General features: G+C 36.6%; 1 protein-coding gene, 1 non-coding gene and 1 pseudogene across 5 annotated transcripts in view; all 3 read right to left on the reverse strand.

The window, feature by feature from the left end:
- The window catches only part of Slc39a9 (solute carrier family 39 member 9), a 62,535-nt gene that overhangs the window by 6,009 nt on the left and 33,607 nt on the right, over positions 1 to 22,919 (reverse strand). Inside the window, exons 1-5 of one of the 4 annotated variants that reach the window (XM_076850318.2) lie at positions 15,438 to 15,498; positions 11,249 to 11,443; positions 3,829 to 3,897; positions 2,721 to 2,806; positions 1,339 to 1,473 (exon numbers count right to left, since the gene is read on the reverse strand). In XM_076850318.2, coding sequence (XP_076706433.2) covers positions 1,339 to 1,473; positions 2,721 to 2,806; positions 3,829 to 3,897; positions 11,249 to 11,443; positions 15,438 to 15,444 — 492 coding nt within the window. In that variant the 5' untranslated portion in view covers positions 15,445 to 15,498. Of the gene's footprint in view, positions 1 to 1,338; positions 1,474 to 2,720; positions 2,807 to 3,828; positions 3,898 to 11,248; positions 11,444 to 15,437; positions 15,499 to 22,919 lie in introns of those variants that run through there. The other 3 variants (XM_076850319.2, XM_076850315.2, XM_076850317.2) reach the window with 3 other exon arrangements.
- On the reverse strand, positions 6,167 to 6,736 carry LOC143393466 (DNA-directed RNA polymerase II subunit RPB4 pseudogene; annotated as a pseudogene).
- Trnav-cac (transfer RNA valine (anticodon CAC)) lies at positions 17,254 to 17,326 on the reverse strand. The gene has a single exon. It is a non-coding gene; the product is annotated as a tRNA-Val (tRNA).

Below are 22,919 nucleotides of genomic sequence, written 5' to 3' on the forward strand. Positions count from 1 at the left end.
GGTCTGAATGAGAAAGGACTAGCTATTTACTACTGAGTGATCTGAGAGTGGGAGTAGAAGAATCTGAGTGTTTGCTGACTATAGCCATCTTGCTCACCCTCTGCTCTTTTAAGGGCTGCCACATGGCTTGTCACACAATGATATGACAGAAATTATTTCCATCCAAACCAGACACAGCAATCTACTATTTGTTTGATCTCTGATTTTCAAAGAGAATCACAGCAGCCATACTTTGGAAGTACCAGATGAGACCCTGGGCCTCTCCAAAGCCAGCTTCTATCATATCTCATTGGGAGAGTCCCCCAGCCCTTCCCTACTCTACCCGCTCCCAGATTTTAACAACTGTATGCAATGGCTGCCAGCCACTATACAAAACCCTATCCTACTTAGGCTACTTTCTTCACTGAAGCCAGCAGAGGACTCACAAGTTTAATTCCATGGCTGCTGACCCAGTGACAAATCTAGGAAAGAAGTAAAAAAGAAATTAAAAAAAAAAAAAAGAAAGAAAGAAAAAGAAAAAGAGATCATAGGCATGCTGGCTATGTGTCATATAAAACATTTTTACAAAATGATTAAATGCCCTGCCCTGAAGAAACTAGTCTTAGTTCCATCTTAATGTATGTGCCAACCTCAACATTCATTGAGGTACTTCAACATTCATTGTGGATGGTTGTGACTTACTGTACATCTAAAAATAAAATAGGTATGGCTGGTTAAGTTATATTATTTATTTTTTTACTTTTATTTTTATTTGTTTTTATTTTTATGTGGTGCTGAGGATCGAACCCAGTGTCTCGCACATGCCCGGCGAGCACCCTATCGCTGAGCCACAACCTCAGCCCCAAGTTATATTATTTTTATTACATTATTTAGGTGAAGCAGGGAGGGTTGTTTCTAAGAACTGTAGCCCAAGTAGACAGAATTATGAGGCACAGAAAGGTATAGCTTGGAAATGGATGTGTAGACTCTGAGCTGACAAATGACCCGACTAGATATTTACTATTGAGTGATCTGAGAGCAGAAGAATCTGAGTGTTTGCTGACTATAGCCATCTTGCTATGGCCATAGTCTTGAAGTTCTTTCATATATCTGTACAAATGTTCTTAGAACTTACAAAAGAAGTCTTCAAAGTGAACCAATAAGGAAATGTTAAACTTAAAAAGAGGACTGACTTGGAATTAAGACACTTTACCTTATATAGGTTTTTATTCCTAATTTTTATCTTTAGTTGGAGAAGGTAATTATTTGAAAATTTTGACATAAGAGACCATAAGTTTCTAGTAGATCATAAGGGAACCAGACACTTGTCTAGAAAAATCTAGGAATGGTCAAACTTACCTTGCTTAGGCCTAAGTATGTCACCATGGACATAACTGGTGCTGCCAGTGCAAAGACCAGCAAGTGCTTTCTGATTCGATTCCGTTCCAGACCAGCATGCATTAAGAAGGAAACCAGTCCAAAAGCTGCTGGTGCCTAGAAATGAAAAATTATCCCTTATCATCATTCTGGAAATGTGGATTGCTTCTCCATCAAAAAGTACATGCCAGCTGGGCACAGTGGCATATGCCTATAACCCCCTCTACTCAGGAGGCTGAGGCAGGAGGATTGCAAGTTCAAGACCAACTTTAGCAATTTAGTGAGGCTCTAAGCAATTTAGTGATATTCTGTTTCAACATAAAAAATAAAAAAGCTGTGAAACACACACACACACACACACACACACAAAAAAAAAAAAAAAAAAAAAAGCACAGAGGAGTGAGGTGGTGGATTAAGCCTGTAATCCCAGTTTCTCAGGACTCTGAGGCAGGAGGATTGCAATTTCAAGACCAGTCTTAGCAACTAATCAAACCCTTAGCAGTTTAGAGACGATCCCTGTCTCAAAAAATAAAAAGGGCTGGGGATGCAGCTCAGGGATAAAGCTCAGTATATAAGGTTCAATCCTTGGTATATTAAAAAAAAAAAAAAAGTACATTGCCATCATCTAGGAAGTCTCTTACCAAAGCCTGGGTAGAGTACCTGAGCTCTGCCTTTTAGGAATTAACATTCTAAGCTAAGAAAAGATCCTACCAAACCCCCCCTCCCCCCCCAAAAAAAAACAAAAAAGAAAAAACAAAACAAAACAAAACAAAAAAACCAAACAAAATTCTATGAAATATGGGCTGGGGTTGTGGTTCAGTGGTAGAGTGCTTGACTAGCATATGTGAGGCACTGGGTTCAATTCTCAGCACCACATATAAACAAATGAATAAAAATAAAGGTCTGGGGCTGGGCCTGTGGCTCAGTGGTAGCACACTTGCCTGTCATGTGTGAGGCACTGGGTTTGATTATCAGCACTGCATATAAATAAATAAAATAAAGGTTTATCAGCAACTAAAAAAAAATTAAAGGTCCATCAACTAGAAATACATATTAAAAATTTTTAAAAATTCTATGAAATATAGAGAGCTATAGAGAATTTAATAGTTTGTGTATATGGTCACAAAAACATAAAACCCTATAAGTAAGACTTTTTAAAAAATGGTAGCCTAAAAAATAGGTTTAAATAGGTTTAAATTCAATTCTCCAAAATGAAACTCGCTCAAAAAATATTTAGTTAGGAAACTAAAAAAGAATTTTGAAGTTAGGAAACTAACTAAAAAACATTTCCCCACTTCAACAAAACATTAAAGACCAAGAGAAATTTTAACTATGCATATATTCAAAATTAAATCTTGGCTTACCTTATGTAGCATTATTGCCACAAACACAATTAACTGGACACTAGTCTGTGAAGTAGAAGCTGCTGCTCCCAAAGCAACACCATCAGCTAAATTTGGAAACAATGAAACATAAAATGCTATAAAAAACATCAATAACAGCTAGAGGCTGAGTGTGTGGGCTTTATTCATAAAGCTGGATTTGACTCTAGGAAGATTACTTAACCTAACCTTTCTTTAACTTTCTCATCTTTAAAAATGGGTTCAATAAAGCATGTATTTCTCGGGATTTTCACAAAATTAAATGAGTGAATATATGTACAAAGCTTAACTTTGGGTCCAGAGTATTCAAATATCTGTTAACTGCAATAACAAAAATGCAAGAAGAATTTCAAAGGATGCATCTCTTCATCTTATAGATAAAGACCTTCAAACTTGACCTAGATGATTTAAACATGGGTATATTGGCTAGTGGATGAATTTTGTTAGAAAAGTATGTCATACCAGAAATGCCTAGATATTTTCACATTCCTGTATTTGTTGTTGACAGAATCCTACCACTAGGGCTAGGTTTGGGTTATGGTTCTGAAGTGTGCCCAGTAGCAATGCTGTGACTTCTGCATGCCACCTACCACCTCTGCCTACACTGGCACTTTGGATATACACTAGGCAGCAGGGTTACTCAGTACAATAGTGTTAGAAAAGATCCTAAGGCAGAGGTCAGCAAACTTCATAAAGGGCCAGAGAATAAATGTCTTAGGCTTTGCCAGTCATTTGGTTTCTTGTAACTACTCAACCCTGTTAGCGCTGTGCAAAAATTGCCACAGAAAATACATAAACATGAAGGCATGGCTGTGTTCTAATACAACTTTATTAATTTGAATTATATAATTTTCATATGCCATGAAATACTTTTTCCTTTTTAACTATTAAAAAAACATTTGAGAAATCATTCTTAGCTTGCAAAACCAACACAGGATAGACCAGGGCTCATACTTGTGCTGGAGGACTTCATTAAGCAACCCCATCCCTGAAGGCCAGTCCAAGAGCACTGAGTACAGATGGGCCCAGTAAACACTAACGCTTCCCCTGAAACAGGAAGGAGAGAGGTCCCGCTGCAGTCCAACCCTACCTGCAGCATGGACGACCAGACCAAGTGTGGTGGTGATTTTGGAACTGCTAGGCCTTCCTGTTTCTGGATCTGTAGTGAAAATGAGAAGGACAACATTAAATAATGAGAGACAGAAACTACCCATACACTAGTCTGGGGGTGGATGAATTTTTTTGAAAGCTTTTGAAGTCATAAGTTATAGTCCTTACAACTGTCTTCTTTCTTCCTGCTTCAAACACCTGGAGGTTCCCCCCAACTGCCCAAACTTCTTCACACTCCTTTAAATCTCCACCACTCCATGGAAAGCGCTCTGTGACCTCTGATGGCTTCTTTCCACAACCATCTAACTGTCATTGTTTACCACTTCATCTTCCTGGCCTTCTACAACTTTATCTTCACTATTACATCGTCACATTTGCTCTATTTTATCACCACTACCCTAACCTAAATTTTCATCAACCCAAACCTACATATGCAATAGGCTCCCACTGGTTTTCCCTTCCTTTCATTTTCCCCTTATCAAATTTTTCTCAAACATTTATTTCAGAATCATCTTTTGAAAAATATTATGTTGTGTCCATTAATTATTTAAGAACATGCTGGGTTTTAACTTTTGTAGCAAAGGTGAAATTGTTTATTTTTTATAGTGTTTTATTTATTGAAATTGTTTTATAGAGAGCTTTTTAAAATAAATATAGGGGCCAGGGGTAGAGCCTAGTGGTAGAACAGATGCCTGAGTTTGGTCTGCAGCACCACAGAACTAGAATGTCTCTCCTCCACTTCTTCACTTCATAGGTTTCTAGTCCTTTTAGGCTTTTCTCAGTCACTCTCTCCTCAGCCAAAACTCTAAACTCCTGCTGAACAGTTTCCACCCATGTCTCTGCCACATCCCACATGTCAACAGTTGGGTAAAAATTGAAAAAAAAAATCTTATACCACCCATATTTCCCATGGGCTTCAGTAGGGGTTTCTGTTGTTATTTCTGAAGTATTGGGAATTGAAAGCAGAGCCTCCCACATGCTAGGTATTCTCACTTAAAAAAAAAAAAAAATTGAGGCAGGATCCCACCAAGTTGCTAAGGCTGTCCTTGATTTTGTGATTCTCTTACCCTAGGCCTTCTGAGTCATTGGGATAACAGGCATGCACCACCTCACCTGGCAAAACTTATCTTGACTTTTAGAACCAACTTTGTTATTTCCCCAACTTGTTCTTTGGATCATGAATTCATATACAAAGTATCAGAAAGAACAAAAAAAAATTGTGAAGAAAACAAGAATATTTCCCTTCGGAAAGACCAGCTAAATGTGAAAATATTAAACTGTTCCCTACCTATCCTTAGGTTGGGTGACTTCACTGCAGTGGCTCAGGAAGGGTCAGACTCCCTCATTCCAAATCAACCCCATCACAGAACACCTGTTGCCAAGTAGCAAGCCAGAGGTTTGGAATGGATGCCCCATAAAAGACGACTCTGAAAGCATTCCAACCTCTGAACTCTGTGAAAGAAAATATTATTTTTGCTATGCTGGGGGCTGGAATCAGGGCCTTTCACGTGTTAGTGAGTACTCTACCACTGAGCTACATCCCTAGTCCCCCAATTTCTCTTGAGACAAGGTCTTACTATATTGCCTAGGCTGGTCTCAAACTCCTGCACTCAAGTGGTCCTCCTGCCTCTGCCTCCCAAGTGGCTGGAACTACAGGTGTGTGTCACCATGTCCAGCTTAAAACAGCTCAAGGACAAAAAAGGCAAATTACTGACATCTCCATGGTAAAGGGTGCACTGCACAGCACAGTCATACCCAGGTGTAACTGCTTCCCGTGGGATGCTTCCTCCCTGTCTCCTGGGTTAAGCACAAGGATGCCAAGGCTCTCTCACAGTTATTAGCACTCTCACCCTTTCTTTAATAATTTAAAACAAAGACACTGATCTGGCTTAATTCTTCCTTTTGCATCTAGGTAAGACTATTCTTTCACTATTCAAATTTTCTTTGTTCTACTTTGGTTTCAAAAACTACAAACACATTGAAATTAAAATATGAAATGTTATTAATAAAAAATAATGTGGGGTCCAAAAACCACAGTATAAGATAGTCAACAGAGTGGCTTATATAACATCCCACCTCATCCTTCCCAGCAGCATGCTTAGGGAGTCACTGCAAGGCTGCTCCAGATTTACATGGTCATTATGGTCTAACAGTCACATGTGAAAAAGCCACCTAAACCCACACCAAGATGGGCTGTCAACTCCAAGGAAGCCCAGATGTCTTTTGCAATCGAGTTTCTGTGCAAGGCAGACTCAGCCCCTGGGAGGATGGTGTGCTGGGGAAATGATTCCCCTGAGAAGCTAGGTGAAGTTAGGAGACTAATATTGAAAACTGTGCTGGATATCTTCAAGAATCTGCTCCAGTTCCTCATCTTCAAATTGCCCCTCCAGGCTTGGGATAAGAGCCTTGGACTCCTCAGCAGTCTCTGGACAAAAGTTGGCCAAACAAACCAACTCACATTTATACAGCTTTTTCTGGAACAGCAAGCTACAGACACTGGCATTGGTCTTTCTGTTTTTGAAATTATTGAGACAAGAAGTGTAATTTAAAGTTTTCATGAAGACTCCTCAGAGTACCTACTCACCCTCTGCACTCTCGTTCTTTTTAAAATTTATTTGTAGTTGTAGATGGACAGAATGCCTTTATTTTATTTGTTTATTTTTATGTGGTGCTGAGGATCGAATCCAGTGCCTCAAGCATGCTTAGGCAAGCGCTCTGTCATTGAGCTACAGCCCCAGCCTTCATTCTGTTGCTTTTGATGCTCCAGAAGCAAATGAATTTAGACGAGTCTTGGCTGTTCTGAACTCTTTGGGACAGATCAGCTCTGAGGTGTCTTCTATGTGGCCCGCCCAAGGATCACTGCAACTATCACCATCACTGCGCCACATACTCTAAGAATCTACTGTTTTTCAAAAGCTGTCTGAAGTGCTCTATTAGGTAGGCTCTTAAGCCATTTACCAACCAATGCCACCATATTTCTCACTCCAGACCAGTTAAACCAATGCCTTTAACACCCTCTAACAAAACATTCTCACTCATTCTCCTTCCCCAAATCTCCTCACCCCCCCCTTTTTGGCACAAGGGATTGAACTCAGGGGTGCTTCATCACTGAACTACATCCCCGGCTCTTTTTTATATTTTATTTAGATACAGGGCCTCACTGGATTGATGAGGCCCTTGCTAAGTTGCTGAGGCTGGCTTTGAACTTGTGATCCTCCTCCTGCCTCAGTCTCCTGAGCTGCTGGGATTACAGGCATGTGCCACCGCACCCAGCCTCACCCTTAATTCTGGACATGTACTCTTGTCAACCCAAAACATAGACACATTAAGACCACCTCCTTCAAGAAAGGACAAAAGATTAGTTACAACTCAAAGCAACTTCCTCTGGCTCCAACCTAAGGTTCTACGCAGCCCGGATCCACATGTGACTTCAGAGGTTTTTCTGTATCCCCACTCAGACACCCAAGACCACTTTCACTTAAATATGTCTGTACATCCCCAGATTGACTGTAACTAATAAAGAACATATTTTCTACTTCTTTCTCTTTTTAACATATCTCACAGAATGTGGCACAGCACTGGGTACACAAAAGTTGCAAGTATTTATCTGTATCACAGAGGCCACATTTGCCTTACACTCCTAGGCTTATAAATTTTAAATTGAAACTGTCAAGAAATATAAGAAAAACACCACAGTAGCCATTGTGGGCAAATATGTAATGTAGTCAGAGTCGGACATCATCCAACAGTGGGTACTTTTCATTTGCTATTTGAAATAAAGCACATGAATAAAACCATTTTAAACTAAATCAACTTTTTAAGACAATATTTTATTTTTAATTTATTATTATTATCTTTATTTTGGGGATTGAATCCAATAGTGCCTTACCACTGAGCCATGTCTCTTCTCTAGCCTTTTTTTTTTTTTTGAGACAGGGTCCCACTAAGTTGCCAAGGTTGGCCTCAAACTTGCAATCCTCCTGCCTTAGCCATCTAAGTCACTGGGATTATAGGCATGAGCCACTGCACCCAGCTAATATTTTATTTTTAAATATGTCTATGGCAAAAACAGGAATAGTGAGAACAAAAAGATTGAAAACTTTTTTAGACCAAAGGTGCTTTTTGTTTTATGTTGCTTAATATTGGGGATTGAAGTCAGGACCTCTTGCATGCTAATAAGCATGTACTCACTCTACCACTAAGCTACATTCCCAGCTCCACCTTGACTTTTAAAAATCTTTATTTGAAAATTAACTTTAAACTTCTAGAAAAGTTGTGAGAGTAATTTAATATATATCCATAGAACCCTTTCTCAGCTTGACCACTTGCTTTATTACTTTTGTGTTTGCTCATATACACAAATCTTTTCTGTACCATTTAAGAGAAAGTTGCATATACCATAACCCTCTATCCCCAGATACTTCAATGTGTATTTTGAGAGAGGAAGGATATTATCTTATACAACCTTAGCAAGTTTAACATTGATACTTTTTAGAAAGTCTCTTGCATATTCTAATTTTGTCAGTTGCCCAATAATGTCCTTCAGGACATTCTTCCTTTCCAGGAAGGATCCTGTCTAGAATTACATATTGCATTTATGTGATACTGACATTTCTGGAACATACGTTTCAAGAAAGTACATTACTCTTCTTGTACTTTTTTAAAAAAAATTTTTTAGGTGTTGAAGAACCTCTATTTTATTCATTTATTTATATGTGGTGCTGACAATTAACCCAGGGCCTCACACATGCTAGGCAAGCACTCTACCACTGAGCCACAACCCCAGCCCTAGTACCTTTCTTGTATGTAACAGAATAACCCTTCTTTCAGATTTGTCTGATGTGTTCTTTTTTTAAAAAAATATTTTAATTTGTAGATGGACACAATATCTTTATTTTTATGTGGTGCTGAGATTGAACCCAGTGCCTCACACCGGCAAAGCAAGGTGCTCTACCATTGAGCCATAACCCCAGCCCCCTGATGTGTTCTTTGAATCTCTATTCTTAGATAGAATACTACATAGGTGAGGCTTCTCAGGGTATTAGTCTAAAGCAGGATGTACACCTGCTGTGCACTTGAAGTGTTAATTTTGGATTGTAGATCAGACACTGTTAGTATTATCTCATGTACACTCTGGATTTTGTTATATTCCTCTAAAGAATTTTTGTTTCATTTTAAGTAACCTGATTTGGCTCAAACTGCAAATATTGTCTTTTGAGCAGCTGTTCAAATAACAGTTTAGTTCTTTGATCTTTAGCTCAGCTGCTGGGAGTCTGCCCATGTAAGAATGGTTCAGTGGTCAGCCAGAAACTTGAATAGTTTATATATACAGAATTTGAGGATGAGTTTCTTTGGTTCTCACCTTTCTAGTATTCTCTCTCTTTTTTTCCAGTGCTTGTGGTTGTCTTGAATTCTGTCCTCTAGTTCTGTAGGCCAGAATGACTGAGTTTTCTATTAGAATTTTAGCTGCCTCACAGGATGTTCACTGTTAAAAGTAGTAAAAATAGTAAACTTATTCTAAGTGTTGACTCTACTTTCCTCCAAAATGTACCTGCTTTAGGATATTCACTAATGTTTTGTTTTATTATTTATTTTTTGGTACTGGGGATTGAATCCAGGGATACTTTACCACTGAGCTATAACCTAGTCTTTTTTATTTTAAATTTTAAGACAGGGTCTTGCTAAATTGCTGATATTGTCCTTGAACTTATGATCTTCCTGCCTCAGTCTCCACGCCTGGCTCCAAAGTGTTTAAGGCTGTGATTTTATGAATTTCGTCTAGAGTTTATAGTTATTTATAAGGAAGCAGGTTTGATAGCTTACTCAGCTACACCAAAAAGGAGAATGCTGGTGATACTATTTTGATTATCTGGTTAAAGTATTGTTTGATTTCTTCACTTAGTGACTACTTTCCCCTAATAAGCAAATCAAAATTCACCTCCTAGATTTAACATTCATTGATGATTCTTACTTGAGTCAACTTTTACAATGAAGGTTACAAAAATGATAGTTTTTCCAATTCCAGCACCTTTTCCAAATTTACCAATTGGCATTCAGCAATCTACTGCAAGCTAGTACACTCTCTTCTCCTTTGATCTATTATGTGGATGGGGCTCACAGATTCCTATTTTTTTTTTTTTGATGGCTTATATTTCATTGTTGTTCTTTATTTTAGTGGTCAAATTATTATGCATCAGAATCCCCCCCCACCCTTTTTTGTGGTGCTAAGGATTGAACCCAGGGCCTTGTGCATGTAAGGCAGGCACTCTACCAACTGAGCTATATCCCCAGCCCTCTCTTTTTATTTAATATAAACCATATCAAAGATGCTGATTTAGTCAAAGATGAATTCATTGATCTTAACAAAAAAAGTTACTATGGGTGGAATTAAATTTACAAAGTTTTTGCAAATTCTAGCTGTCCTTAAGAGAAGTTTATCTTTCCTTGTAAAGAATGTATTTAAGTACATTTGTAAGAAAGTACTTTGTAAACCAGGATTTTCCATATTAGCAACCACTAAAATGAAAACACAAAATCAACTGGATATTCAACTTGACAAACACACTGCCTTGATAACGATCACCTCACCATTTAATGTTCTTAATCCAACTATTGCTTATTATAGCTATTAGCTATCATACTAATGTCCAAAAAAAAAACCCAAATTAAACTGATGGACATGGTGACACACAATTGTAAATTCAGCTACTCAGGAGGCCGAGGCAGGAGGATTGAAAATTTGAGGGCAGCCTGGGCAACTTAAGTGAGACCCTATTTCAAAATAAAATAGAAAAAGGGATGGGATGGCTCAGTGGCAGAACACCTGGGTTCAATCCTCAGTACCACAAAAAATAAAAAAATTTTTAAAAATTAAACTTGCTTAGTCAGGATTTCAATGTATAATCTCATTATTTAGTGCACTGAGAAAGAAGACACACAACTCTATATTATGAATTTGTTCCAAAGGTTTAGTAACTATTTTCCAACATAATTGATTTTCTCTCTAGTCTTGAGTACTACGCTTTTTGCATTTAAAAACAACATTACAGACCTGGGGATGTGGCTCAGTGGTAAAGCGCTTGCCTAGCACATGCGAGGCCCTGGGTTCAAGCCTCAACACCACATAAAAATAAATAAAATAAAGGTATTGTGTCCGACTACAACTAAAAAATACATATTTTTTAAAAACCCAATATTCCAATAAAAGGTCCATCGGCTTTAAACTGTTTAAGGGGTCACAGCATAAAATAGGTTAAGAACCTCTGTCCTAGACTCTCAACCGAAAGCCATACTACAACTCACTAGCTCCCCCAACTGAACGCGGATTGAATATTCGATTGTTAGTAAGCTTTCAAACTGCAAATTTATCATACTGTCCAGGAAGCCCAGGAGCCACTCACCTTCACTAGCATGAACATGGGAGTTGCCAATCTGGTCCACCAGCAGCATAAAAACGAAGCCCAGTACAAGGGACACACCGATGTAGGCGTGCAGCTGCGTGTGGTTGTGGCTGTGCTCATGTTCATGCACAGCTGACATTTCGGCTTTGTCTGATGCAATCACATTCTGTGTTTCACTGGCTTGGTGGTGTTTTCCTAGAGCAAAATAAACCATGATAAGGATATGTTTTTCCCTTAAAAACATTTTCATGTAGAAGCTTCCTTCTTTGGTATTTCTGTCACAGGAGTAGGGAGCTTAAGCTCCATTCCTTGATTCTTGTGTTCCAATGAAAGAAACTTGAAAGTCAGACATGAAAAGCCAAGCAACAAAACTTTATTGTACGTGAAAGTAAAGTAAGGCTTAAGCAAAAAGCACTCTGAAGAGGGACAGTGGGTAGTCTCTGAGAGGATAATGACAAAGAGTGCTCTTTTCAAATTTATTGCTGTTCAAAGTTTGCCTAGAGAACTGGGGTCCAACTGCTGCCCTCTTCACCAATCAGATGTTTAATTTCTCCTTCATGTTGAGCAGTAGTTTTTGACCCTAGTTGGTTCTTTCTGGAACAGTCATGGTGGTCATCCTATTCAGGGGGGCTTCATCTACAAGTTAAACCTAATGTTAATGTGGGTATTGGACTCAGTGGCCAGACAGAACTTACCTTAGTGCACCTGCACTACCAAAAAAAATTCTGAAATTGAGAAACCTCTGGCCATAAATCCTGACTTTATGATGACCTCTGAGATTCTATCAAGAGTTAATCCAATTAATTGATCTTGCTTTCCTGATATATTTCTTAATTGACTCCCTTTGTCTCTACCTATTTAGAGAGTTGGTATACCTGCTGTTGCTCTAGAAGTTACTTAACTATTCATTAAAGCCAATTTCAAAGAAACCCTGTGACCCTGCTATGTTACTGGTTTACATTTCACTGCTCATTGCCAACTACTACCTAATGTTCCCCCCCTCAAGAAGTGGACATCCTAAATAATTTCAAACTCTACATACTTCACTGTAAAGCTATTCACTTTCTACATTGTAATCCAGCCAATCATAAACTCCCTCAACTTAAGTTAATGATGAAAACATTCCGCTTTTGACATGCAGACCTTCTGACTGCCTATCATGCTCAAAACCTGGGAAGTGGAAGCAAATCACCATGCAAGAAAGCAGTCGTATTCCCAAAGGGACATCATATGCAAATCTTTCTTTTTGTCTCTGATATTCATGTCAATCTCCTTAGGAACTACATGAAGTTTTATTCTGATTAATCTAGGCAAATGAAGAGCAGGAACAATGAAAGTAGCTACAGATTCATCTAGTTTTACACCTAGGGTAATATAAAAATTATAAACAAAGAATTAAATATAAAATTTTTAGCTGTAAAAAATATCAGTGGACAATCATTAACAATCATTAACCGAAAGGATAGAGCAGTTGAAGAAGCATATCCTTCAGTCTACATTCAATTCTAGAAATATCAAGGTTATTGGGACACTGAATTATAGTAAATGACACTGGCCACTCCTAATTTATATCCACATATTTGATACTATGTGATGATACATTTTGATATTTACATTGACATATTGCTACTCCTAATTTATAGTCACATATTTGACACTATTAAAACATACATTTTGGGCTGGGATTGTAGCTCAGTGGTTGAGCGCTTGCCTTGCATGCGTTAAGCATTGGGTTCGATCCTCAGTACCACATTAAAAAAATAAATAAAAGATACTGTGTCCATCTACAACTAAAAAAATGTAAAAAAAAATATATCTTCATTATATTTCATGAATAGAGGCTCTACTATAAGTAGACATTACTTATAATTAAGCAGTTTAATGACCTTTTTTGATCAAAGAAACTACACATTAGTAAACTACTAATGTAAATTACTAATGTGTAGTCTTTTAATAGTACATTAGATCCCATCTTATTTTTATTTATTTATTTTTATACCTTTATTTATTTTTATGTGTTGCTAAGAATCGAACCAGGTGCCTCACACATACCAGAAGAGTGTGCTACCATTAAGCCACAAACCCAGCGCCCCCATCTTATTTTTGAAAGTCATTTTTGAGCAGTACAAAGCAAATACCATCTGAAGATAATAAAACTCTAATTTTCTACTTCCTGATTTTTTTGTTTTCATGGCTCTTTATTATTTTTACCATTCTTATTGTGATTAATATATAATAAAATTTATCATTTTAACCATTCAAGTATTCGGCTTAGTATCATTAAGTTCATTCACACTGTTCTATAACTTTCACCACTATCCATCTCTAGATCTTTTTCACCTTTCCTAAGAAATTTTTTTTTAATTAGAGAAGGTTTTTTTCCCCAACAATGATTTAACTTACTTGGTTTTTAATTAAGTGTCTAAATCTTTCTTTAAAAAAGAAAACTCTACTGAGGTGTAATTTACATACAATAAAAATGATAAATTTCCCCAAATGTAAAAATCCCCAAGAATTACCACTAAAGTGAAGATAGGGAACATTTAAATTATTCTAAAAAAGTCCTGTTGTATCCTTCTAAAGTCATTGTGACTCCCAGCCCCAGGCAAGCACCAATCTGTTTTTTGTACCCAGAAAGTTTTCCCTATTCTAGGATTTCCCATCAGTGGAATCCTGCAACACACATACACTCTTTTGCGTAAGACCTTTTTTGCTCAGCATAAAGTTTTCAGGATCATGTGTGCTTTGTGTATAACAGTAGCTAATTTATCTGTTTCTGCTAAGTAGCCTACTGCGTGCATCACTTGTCTATCCACTCACCTGTTAATAAGGTTAGTGTCATATCTAATTTTAACCTATTACAAATAAAGTTTCTATGAACATTCAAATACAAGCCTTCCTGCAGAAACATTTTCTTTTCCCTTGGGTGACACCTTGGAGAATTGATGGGTTGTATGTATATTTAACTTGACTTTAAAAAACAGTGTGCCTGTGTGTGCCTGTAATCCCAGTGGCTTGGGAGGCTGCAGCAGGAGGATCAAGAGCTCAAAGCCAGCCTCAGCAAAAGCAAGGATTTAAGCAACTCAGTGAGACCCTATCTGTAAATAAAATACAAAATAGGGCTGGGAATATGACTCAGTGGTTGAGTGCCCCTAGAATTCAATCCCCAGTACCAAAACAAACAAAAAACCCCAACAGGGCTGGGGATATAGCTAGGTTGGTAGAGTGCTTGCCTAGCATTCACAAGACCCTGGGTTCAATCCCCAGCACCACAAAAAACAAAACAACACAAAAAACTGTCAATTTGTTTTCCAAAGTGATTGTACTATTTAACCTACCCAACAGCAATTCATGAAGGTTCTACTTGCTCCATATCATGACAATAGTTGCTAATGTCAGGCTTTAAAATTTTAGACATGTCCCTAGGGCTGTGATTGTGGCTCAGTGGTAGAGCGCTTGCCTAGCATGTGTGAGACACTAGGTTCAATCCTTGGCACCACATAAAGTGAATAAATAAAATAAAGGGATAAAAAAATGTTGTATCTGTTTGAAAAAAAAATTTAAACATGTTTATATACACGATCATGTCATTTGCAAACAGCTTTACTCTTTTCAATCTTTATGCCTATAAAAAGGCCTTATTGAATGCTAGAATCTTCGGGATCCTGAGATAATTCAATAGAAGTGGTTGAGAAGAGACAACCCTACTTTGTTCCTAATGTTATTTGAACATATTTTTTTTTTCAGCTGTAGAAATTTTTTCTTCTTCCCTAGTTTGCTGAAAAGTTTTTTCACCATAGAGATTTAATTTTGCTAAATGCTTTTCACAACTGTTAAGGATAATCAAATGGTTTTTCTATTGTACTTGATTTAATAAATTGAATTGGCTTTTGTATACTAATCCAACCCTTGCTTTACCTTCTTGGAATAAACACTATCAGGTCCAAATGTATATCCCTTCATATACTGCTGAACTCCACTTATTAATATTTGGAAAAGGAGGGCTGTTGTATGTAATATCTTTGAGTTATACTGGCACCTTAAAATGACATGGATTGTACTTCCCAAGAGACAGAAAAGCTCCTCTAGACAATAAGTTTCCATTTCATTGATTCATAATATTAGCTAATAAAGTCTTAAAACTATTAGGTTGGGGCTGGGGATGTGGCTCAAGTGGTAGCGCGCTCACCTGGCATGTGTGTGGCCCGGGTTCGATCCTTAGCACCACACACAAAGATGTTGTGTCCGCCGAAAACTAAAAAAATAAATATTAAAAAAATTCTCTCTCTCTAAAAAAAAACTATTAGGTGGTATTTGAAATTGCTGAAATAAGATTTATGACAATCTTTTTTAAACTTTTTTTGGGGGGTACTTGGGATTGAAAGCTGGGGCACTTAACCACTGAACTACATACCCAGACCTTTTTATTTTAAGACAGGATCTCACTAAGTTGTTTAGGGCTTTGCTAAGTTACTGAGGCTGACCTTGAACTTGTGATCCTCCTGCTTCAATCTCCTGAGTTGCTGGGGTTATAGAAGTGTGCCACCATGCCCAACTTTTTTTTTTTTAACTTTTAAGACTCAATATAAAAATAAAATTTATATCATAATCTAGTGAACATATAAGTACATAAAAAACCAAGTCAAAAGTTTCACAAAATACTCAACTTACAATACACCATAATATTTTCTTTCTTTCTCTTTTTGTACTCAGGTTTGAATCCCAGTGGTACTTAGTACTGAGTTACATCCCTATCTCTTTATTTATTTTTTTAAAATTTGAGACGGAGTCTCACTAAACTGCTGAGCCTGGCCTGAATTTGTGATCTTCCTATCTCAGCCTCCCTCGTCAGTGAAATTACAAGCTTGCACCACAGTGCCCAGCTCCTTGGTCTCTTTTTCAATGCTAGTCATAAGTTCAACTCACTAAATTGATGTCAAGATCACCAAATTGCTACCTTCAGTGTGAAAGCACTATTGTAGGTAAAGAGAGAATGTCAGAATGAAACACTGAAATTAAGGGTCCCTTTGAAATTAAAATTAAAAACTATTTTTCTGAATCCTATACTACTGCCCACTGAGGAAGGAAACCAAGAAAATTAAGATGGACATATTCTCTGGCTAGATATGTATATCACCCGGCCTTTGCTTCTATCAATTGTAACCACTTTTTTAAAAATATTTATTTTTTAGTTATAGATGAACATAATATCCTTATTTTATTTTTATGTGGTGCTGAGGATCGAACCCAGTGCCTCCCGCATGGTAGGCAAGTGCTCTACCTCTGAGCCACAACCCCAGACCTTCAACTGTAACCACTTCTATGGGACTGGGTGATAAACAATCTAGCTGCTTCTCCCCAGTTTGATCAAAATATTTAAAATTCTTCTTTCCTTTTCTACTGTTTGCCTATTTCTTATGCAAGCAGGTGGCTGAATCCTGCCAGTCAGAATCCTTGGCTAGGCTGCCAATAACAAGAGGAAGAAATGGATGATTTTGGATTAAGAAAATAGAAGCCTACACTGCAGCAGCCACCAAAGCTAGCTGAATGTGAGAAGGTCCTTAAAGAAAAAGGTGAACAGGTAGTCTGTGCCCACCTTGTCTTTCACCCAAGCAAATTATTATCAAAATAGGATTTTAAGTCAAACAACTGACTGGAAGCTGAGAGATGAAAAATGACTAAGAAAGAATAACAATCTAAGAGTCTTGAATCAGTGATGGTGAACAATTAAAATGTAGCTTCATGGTAATATAAGTATGTTTGTGAAAAATCATTCAGTTATATATTGTCAATAAATATACTCTCCTATGTGTATGGTATATACTTTTCTTGGTTGTTTTTGTTTTGTTTTGTTGGGGGGGTTGTTTTTCTGAGATGGGAAGTTGTTCTCAAACTCCTAGGTTCATGTAATCCCCTTGCTTCAGCCTCCCTCCCTAGTGGCTGGGACTACAGATGTCACCACCATGCCTAGGGATATATACTTTTTTTTTTTTTTTTTTTTTTTAAGGTGGTACTGGGGATTGAACCCAGGGCCTTATGCGTGTGAGACAAGCACTCTACCAACTGAGCTATATCCCCAGCCCATGAATCTATACTTTTTTTGGTATATGGTATTTCAATAAAAGGTTTATAAACTCAAAAGCAGTATTTTGATACCTAATACTGAGATGATAGACTCCATTTTTCAAGTAGGAGCTTTTTTATAGGCAGGGAAAATAGTTCAGCAGAGTTTCACGTTCCAGGATGTGAAATGATTCAAGTGAAACATGAGATTTTCTCTAGGGACAAGACAGTTTAGAGTATGCTTCCATTTTAATATGAAATACCATGACTTATCTTCTTATGTATGGATATTAAGAAGCTACCTTTAGCTGGGCATGGCTTATGCCTGTTTTCCCATCTATTCAGGAGACTGAGGCAGGAGGATCATAAGTTCAAGCCAAACCTAGTGAGATCCTATCTCAAGAAATAAAAAGGGCTAGGGGTATAGCTCAGTTGTAGACAGCCCTTGGGTTCAATCTAACAAAACAAACAGAATTTTAGTAGCTACAATTTCAATATTTAGAAAGATGCTGTTGGAGAGGATCTGAATGACATTTTTTCATAAGACAACCACTTTTTCAACAAACTAGACTCCCATCACAGCCTCTGCCTACTCGGAATAAATGGACCCAAAGGTTTTCCATGCCTCTTCTCCTGGACCACCCATTTTTCAATGCTCAACTCACAAGTCCCCTCATCCTTGAGATTTTCTCTGTGTCCTCCTCTCCTCATGTGCACACAGCATACTAGGTATGTTTCTTTCATAAGCCTTACCTCATTGTACCAGAAGTCAGAGATCAATAAGCAGTGGTACAAGGGCTGGTGCAATCTTTACAAATAAAAGTTTTAATAGAGCCACAACCATGCTCATTTGTTCATGAACCATCTATGGCTGCTTTCATGCTACAATGGCAGAGTTGAGTAGAAACTACATATCTGACAAAGCCCAAGATATTTATTATCTGGTCTTTTACAGAAAAAGCTTGCCTGACCCTTCTTAGATTTCTGAACTTCTAACTACTTAAGGCCAAAATCTAGTAGATACTCAACAAATGGGTGCTGAAGGCAAAAACTAGCTTTCACCTCTATAAATTTTAATGTGATATTTTATAAGTTGTGGCATTTAATTATTTCCTAGCCAAAAAGATATTTCAAAATGGAATAAAATATAATTTTTAGTCTGTGCTTCAGGAAAATTATGCATATGCCTCTTTATAAATAAAATCTGTCTTTACTAAGTAACACAGGTATGTGCTAACTTGGGTGAGAGGTTAGGCTAAGAGTTTAGGTAAGAGTATGGGTTAGTGCTTGTTAAAGGCTATTGGTCATGCTATTATTTGTGAACAGCTGCACAGTAATTTTTAAAGACAATTATTTCTGGGGTGCCTATAGCTTTGAAACTAAATGTCAAGCCTAATTACAATAACTTCCAGAAGGCAGTTAACAGAGACAACTGTATCAGAGTTTAGAAATATAAGATCCTTACAATCCTTTCTTGAATAAGATGTAGCTAAATAACCCTAGAATTCCATTTTTGGCATTGCCTTCAGAATCAAGTTACGAATCTTAAGTATACCAGCTTTATATCTAAAATGGTATTGAATGAACTGATTATCTCACTTATTAAAGAATTTAATTTAATTAAAAATTTACTGAGTAAACTTTTTATTTCTTCAAACTGAAACTACTTTCAGGAAGGCTTCTATCAAAACTGACAATTTCATTAAGTATGCTGCACACGCTGCAGATAAAGAAAAAGTCCCAACATTTTTAAAGCAATCACTCGGATAAGTATATAATTTCTTAAGTTATAATTGAGAAGGGGTTATTGCTTTATCTTGAAGAAAAATTTTGGCAAGAAAAACAGCAACATATACAAATTTCTTGAAAGAAGTAGACTACAGGTTGAGACTTTTGTAAAAAGATCTGAGTGCTTAGCATTAAGTGGCATTTAACTTTATATAAGCATATGAAATACTTATTGGCAATATAAAATGGTAGATATTATTATGGCTTTGTTAGAATTCACACACACACACACACACACCCAAAACCAATCCTTCCAATTAAAAAATTTATAATATTTATAATCACATGACAACTAGCAAAGTACATAAACAGATTAGTTAATGAATCCAAATATTCAATATTAATCTAACCATCCTTCCCTCTACTCTAGGACATGGAACTCAACCTAGCAAAAATTTACTTAAAATACTATCTTAAGTAAATATAGCTATTTACTTAAAATACATTAGGTTGTGAATATATGTTAACTCATTCATGCAAGAACTTCTAGGTTATCATTTCTGTTTCACAGGAAGTACTGGCTGATAATTCATTAGACAATTTATGTTCAACGTCACACTCCCTAATGCAAAGTACATTAAAAAATGGTGTTATCAGCAGATACTGCACATCAGCCATATACTTCTCATTCCACTAATTGAGAGTGTTCAGCAAATCATTATGGTTTCAATTCTTTCCCTAAATATTCATACAGGATTTGTTCCTGTAAATTCTATCAGTATAGGATGTAACCTTCCCATGTGATAAATATGCTAAATTCAATGTAATAGAATTAATTTACTCTTTGAAAAGATTCCACAGAGCTTTTCCTTCAGACTAATAGGTACAGTACAAAGTATTCCCCAAATCAAACATTCAGGTAATCTGGCTTCTTTTTAAGTGATTCCAGTTTTAATTTTTATATTGTTGGCCTTTGTTGACTGTTTTATATTTCTTAAATTCTATTCATAGCTTCTAACTGATTTTTGTATGTGAATTTTGAATTATTTTATTAGTTTTTTGGTGAAGTCTTTAGGGTTTTCCACATATTAGATCACTTCATCTGCAAACAGAGACCATTTTACTTCTTCCTTCTTAGATGCTTTTATCTCTTTTTCTTGCCTAATTGCTCTGGCCGGAGACTCCCTTATATTTTTGTTTATTTTATTTAATTGTAGAGCAAAATGACAGAGAAAGACACAGAAAATCATACCTTGCTAAAGAAAATGATATATGGCATTCTTAGAAGAAGGTAAAAATTACTGGGATCATCTTTGTTGAATCATTCCTGACAATAGCAGTTTTGATAATTAACCAGAGAGCTATGAATACAACACATTATTTAGGTCTTTCACCTGAAAGCTTGTCTTCGAACACAGATTTAAAAATCCAAAGAATTATAAAGGTTTCAAATTTTAGCTCCACAGTAAACAAGCCATGCAATTTTCAAGTTCTTAAAACCTATTTGTATAGAAAGTTTTCTGACACGAAAACTAAAGCTAATAATCATCTAATTCCAGTGATTTTAAAGCTATTATTATAGGAAAGTACTTGAGAGGTTCCTTTTTATATTAAGCAGCATTAAATAATGCTTAAAAAGGTGTCAGAGTGCTTAGTTAACTCGGGATACAGAGCTCTGAAAAAAATATCTGTTAATTATCATAATTATAAGGTCTATAGAAGAACAAAACCAAAGGTTGCAATATCATGCAAACAAAGTCCATTAAAGTATGGAGAAAAGTTGGCTTGATCTAAATAAAGGAATATTAATATTTTACTTTTTAAAGGGAGATATCTGGTGCTGGCCAAGAAGAAATGAACCCAATTTAACTTCATTCACCCACTGATTACTACAAGAATTCTGGACAAAACACACAGAAATAAATACTTCAAGAAAAATTCTGTTCTACTTGAACAGAGGGCCAGGAAAATGGGCTGCTAAGAGGTAGAGGGAAGCTCCTCTAATTTTTCAGTGACACTGAAGAGATGGAACTCAGGGCCTTGCATATGCTAGGCAGGTGATCTGCCACAGAGCTATATCCCTGGACCTTCTTTATCTTTTCTTTCCTTTTTTCTTTTTCTCATCCTGCCTTGAAGGCAGGCCCAGTTGTAGAACTTCATGGCAGCAACATGAGCAGTTAACCACCCCTCATTTTTTTCTGCCCAGATAAAGAAACTCAACCTAACAACCAGTGGTCTGAAGAGTATAGAGTGGGGTGAGACCTGGTTATCCTGTTGTATCAGCAGCTGTGTCAGTACAGAAAGCTAAAACTCAGAGAAAACTCCTTCTGGCCAAAGGACCAGGAAAAAGAGTCCTCAGGAGCCAGAGTATGAAAGAAGTACGGTGAAGAGCAAAGAGCTGAGAAGGGGTTCCCTAATCCTGTGTATAAGCTCACAAGTCCCAGGCTCATACCTGTATTCTGCATGGATAGTACACACTCAAAATTGCATTGCAAAATATTTAAAATGGAATAAAATTGGAATCATCAGCCAAAAAAGGCAAGAAAGAACTTGCAATTTGAATCCAAACAGGTTAACTGCCTGCTAAAATAAAATAAATAAACATTCCCTGGAGGATTTTGAAAGAACCCAGAGTTTCAAACTATAATATTCAAAATGTGTGGGATACAAATCAAAAAGAAAGAAACAGGAAAATCTGGTCAATTAATAAAGGAAGAAAACAATCAACTCAACCTTACAGCGACAAACATTGGAATAAGCAAAGACTTAAAAGCAGCTACTGTTAACTAGGCTCTCTGAGGTAAAGGTAAAGACATTTCATATGAATAGAAGTCCTCAGCAGAGAAACAGAAACTATAAAAAGGAACCAAGTGGAAATTTTAGAACTGAAAAATATCTAAAAGAGTAAAGATCCTGGATAGGATCAATAGCAGAACAAAGATGACCGAGGAAAGAAGAGTTAAGTAGTACCAATGAGATCCTATGGCTCCCAATGCCTAAAATATTTACTATCTGATGTTTTACAGAAAAAGTTTGTTGACCCCTGGTTTAAACACATCAATCGGAAAACTGAAATCGTCAAACTGGATTTTAAAAAATTATCAAACTATATGCTATTCATAAAAAAAATCCACTTTAAATATAATTAATGATATAGGCTAAAAGTAAAAGGATGGGAAAAGATATACTATGAAATATGCTGGTACAAAATGTAAAGAAACCTGAGTGGCTACATTAAAAATATTACTGGGAATAAAGGGGGATATTACATATGATTAAAAAGGCCAATTCGCCAAGGCATAGCAATCTTAAATGTGTAGGCACCTGACCAAAGAGTTTCATTATACATAAAGTAAAAACTGATAGACATGAAAGATCAAATAGACAAATCTATGATCATACTTGAATACTTTAATATTCTACCTCAATTTGAGATGGAATAAGCAGAAAATCAGCAAGTATATAGAAGATCAACATCATCAAGGAACTTGACTTTTTCTCTCTCTTTTTTTTTTTCAATATTGGGGATCAACCTAATTGACATTTATACATTACTCAACCAAGTAATAACAGAACGCATTTTTTTCAAGTGAACCTTGAGCATTTAACAAGATAAACCATATTCTAGACTATTTAAAATATCCACAAATTTATAAGTATTCAAATCATACTAAATTTGTCCTCTAACCAAAATGAAATTAAACTAGAAATCAGAAATAAAAAGAATGCCATGGAGAGAGTGTGAGATGGGGAGCAGGACATTGCCCAAATATAATGACACAACACTTCTACATAGCATATAGGTAAAAGATGAAGTTGCAAAGAACATTAGAAAATGAATGAAGATTTAAAACATAGCACATTAAAATTAAGGCAGTGC

The sequence above is a fragment of the Callospermophilus lateralis genome, chromosome 3 (assembly GCF_048772815.1).
Source record: "Callospermophilus lateralis isolate mCalLat2 chromosome 3, mCalLat2.hap1, whole genome shotgun sequence".
Classification (NCBI taxonomy): Eukaryota; Metazoa; Chordata; class Mammalia; order Rodentia; family Sciuridae; genus Callospermophilus; species Callospermophilus lateralis.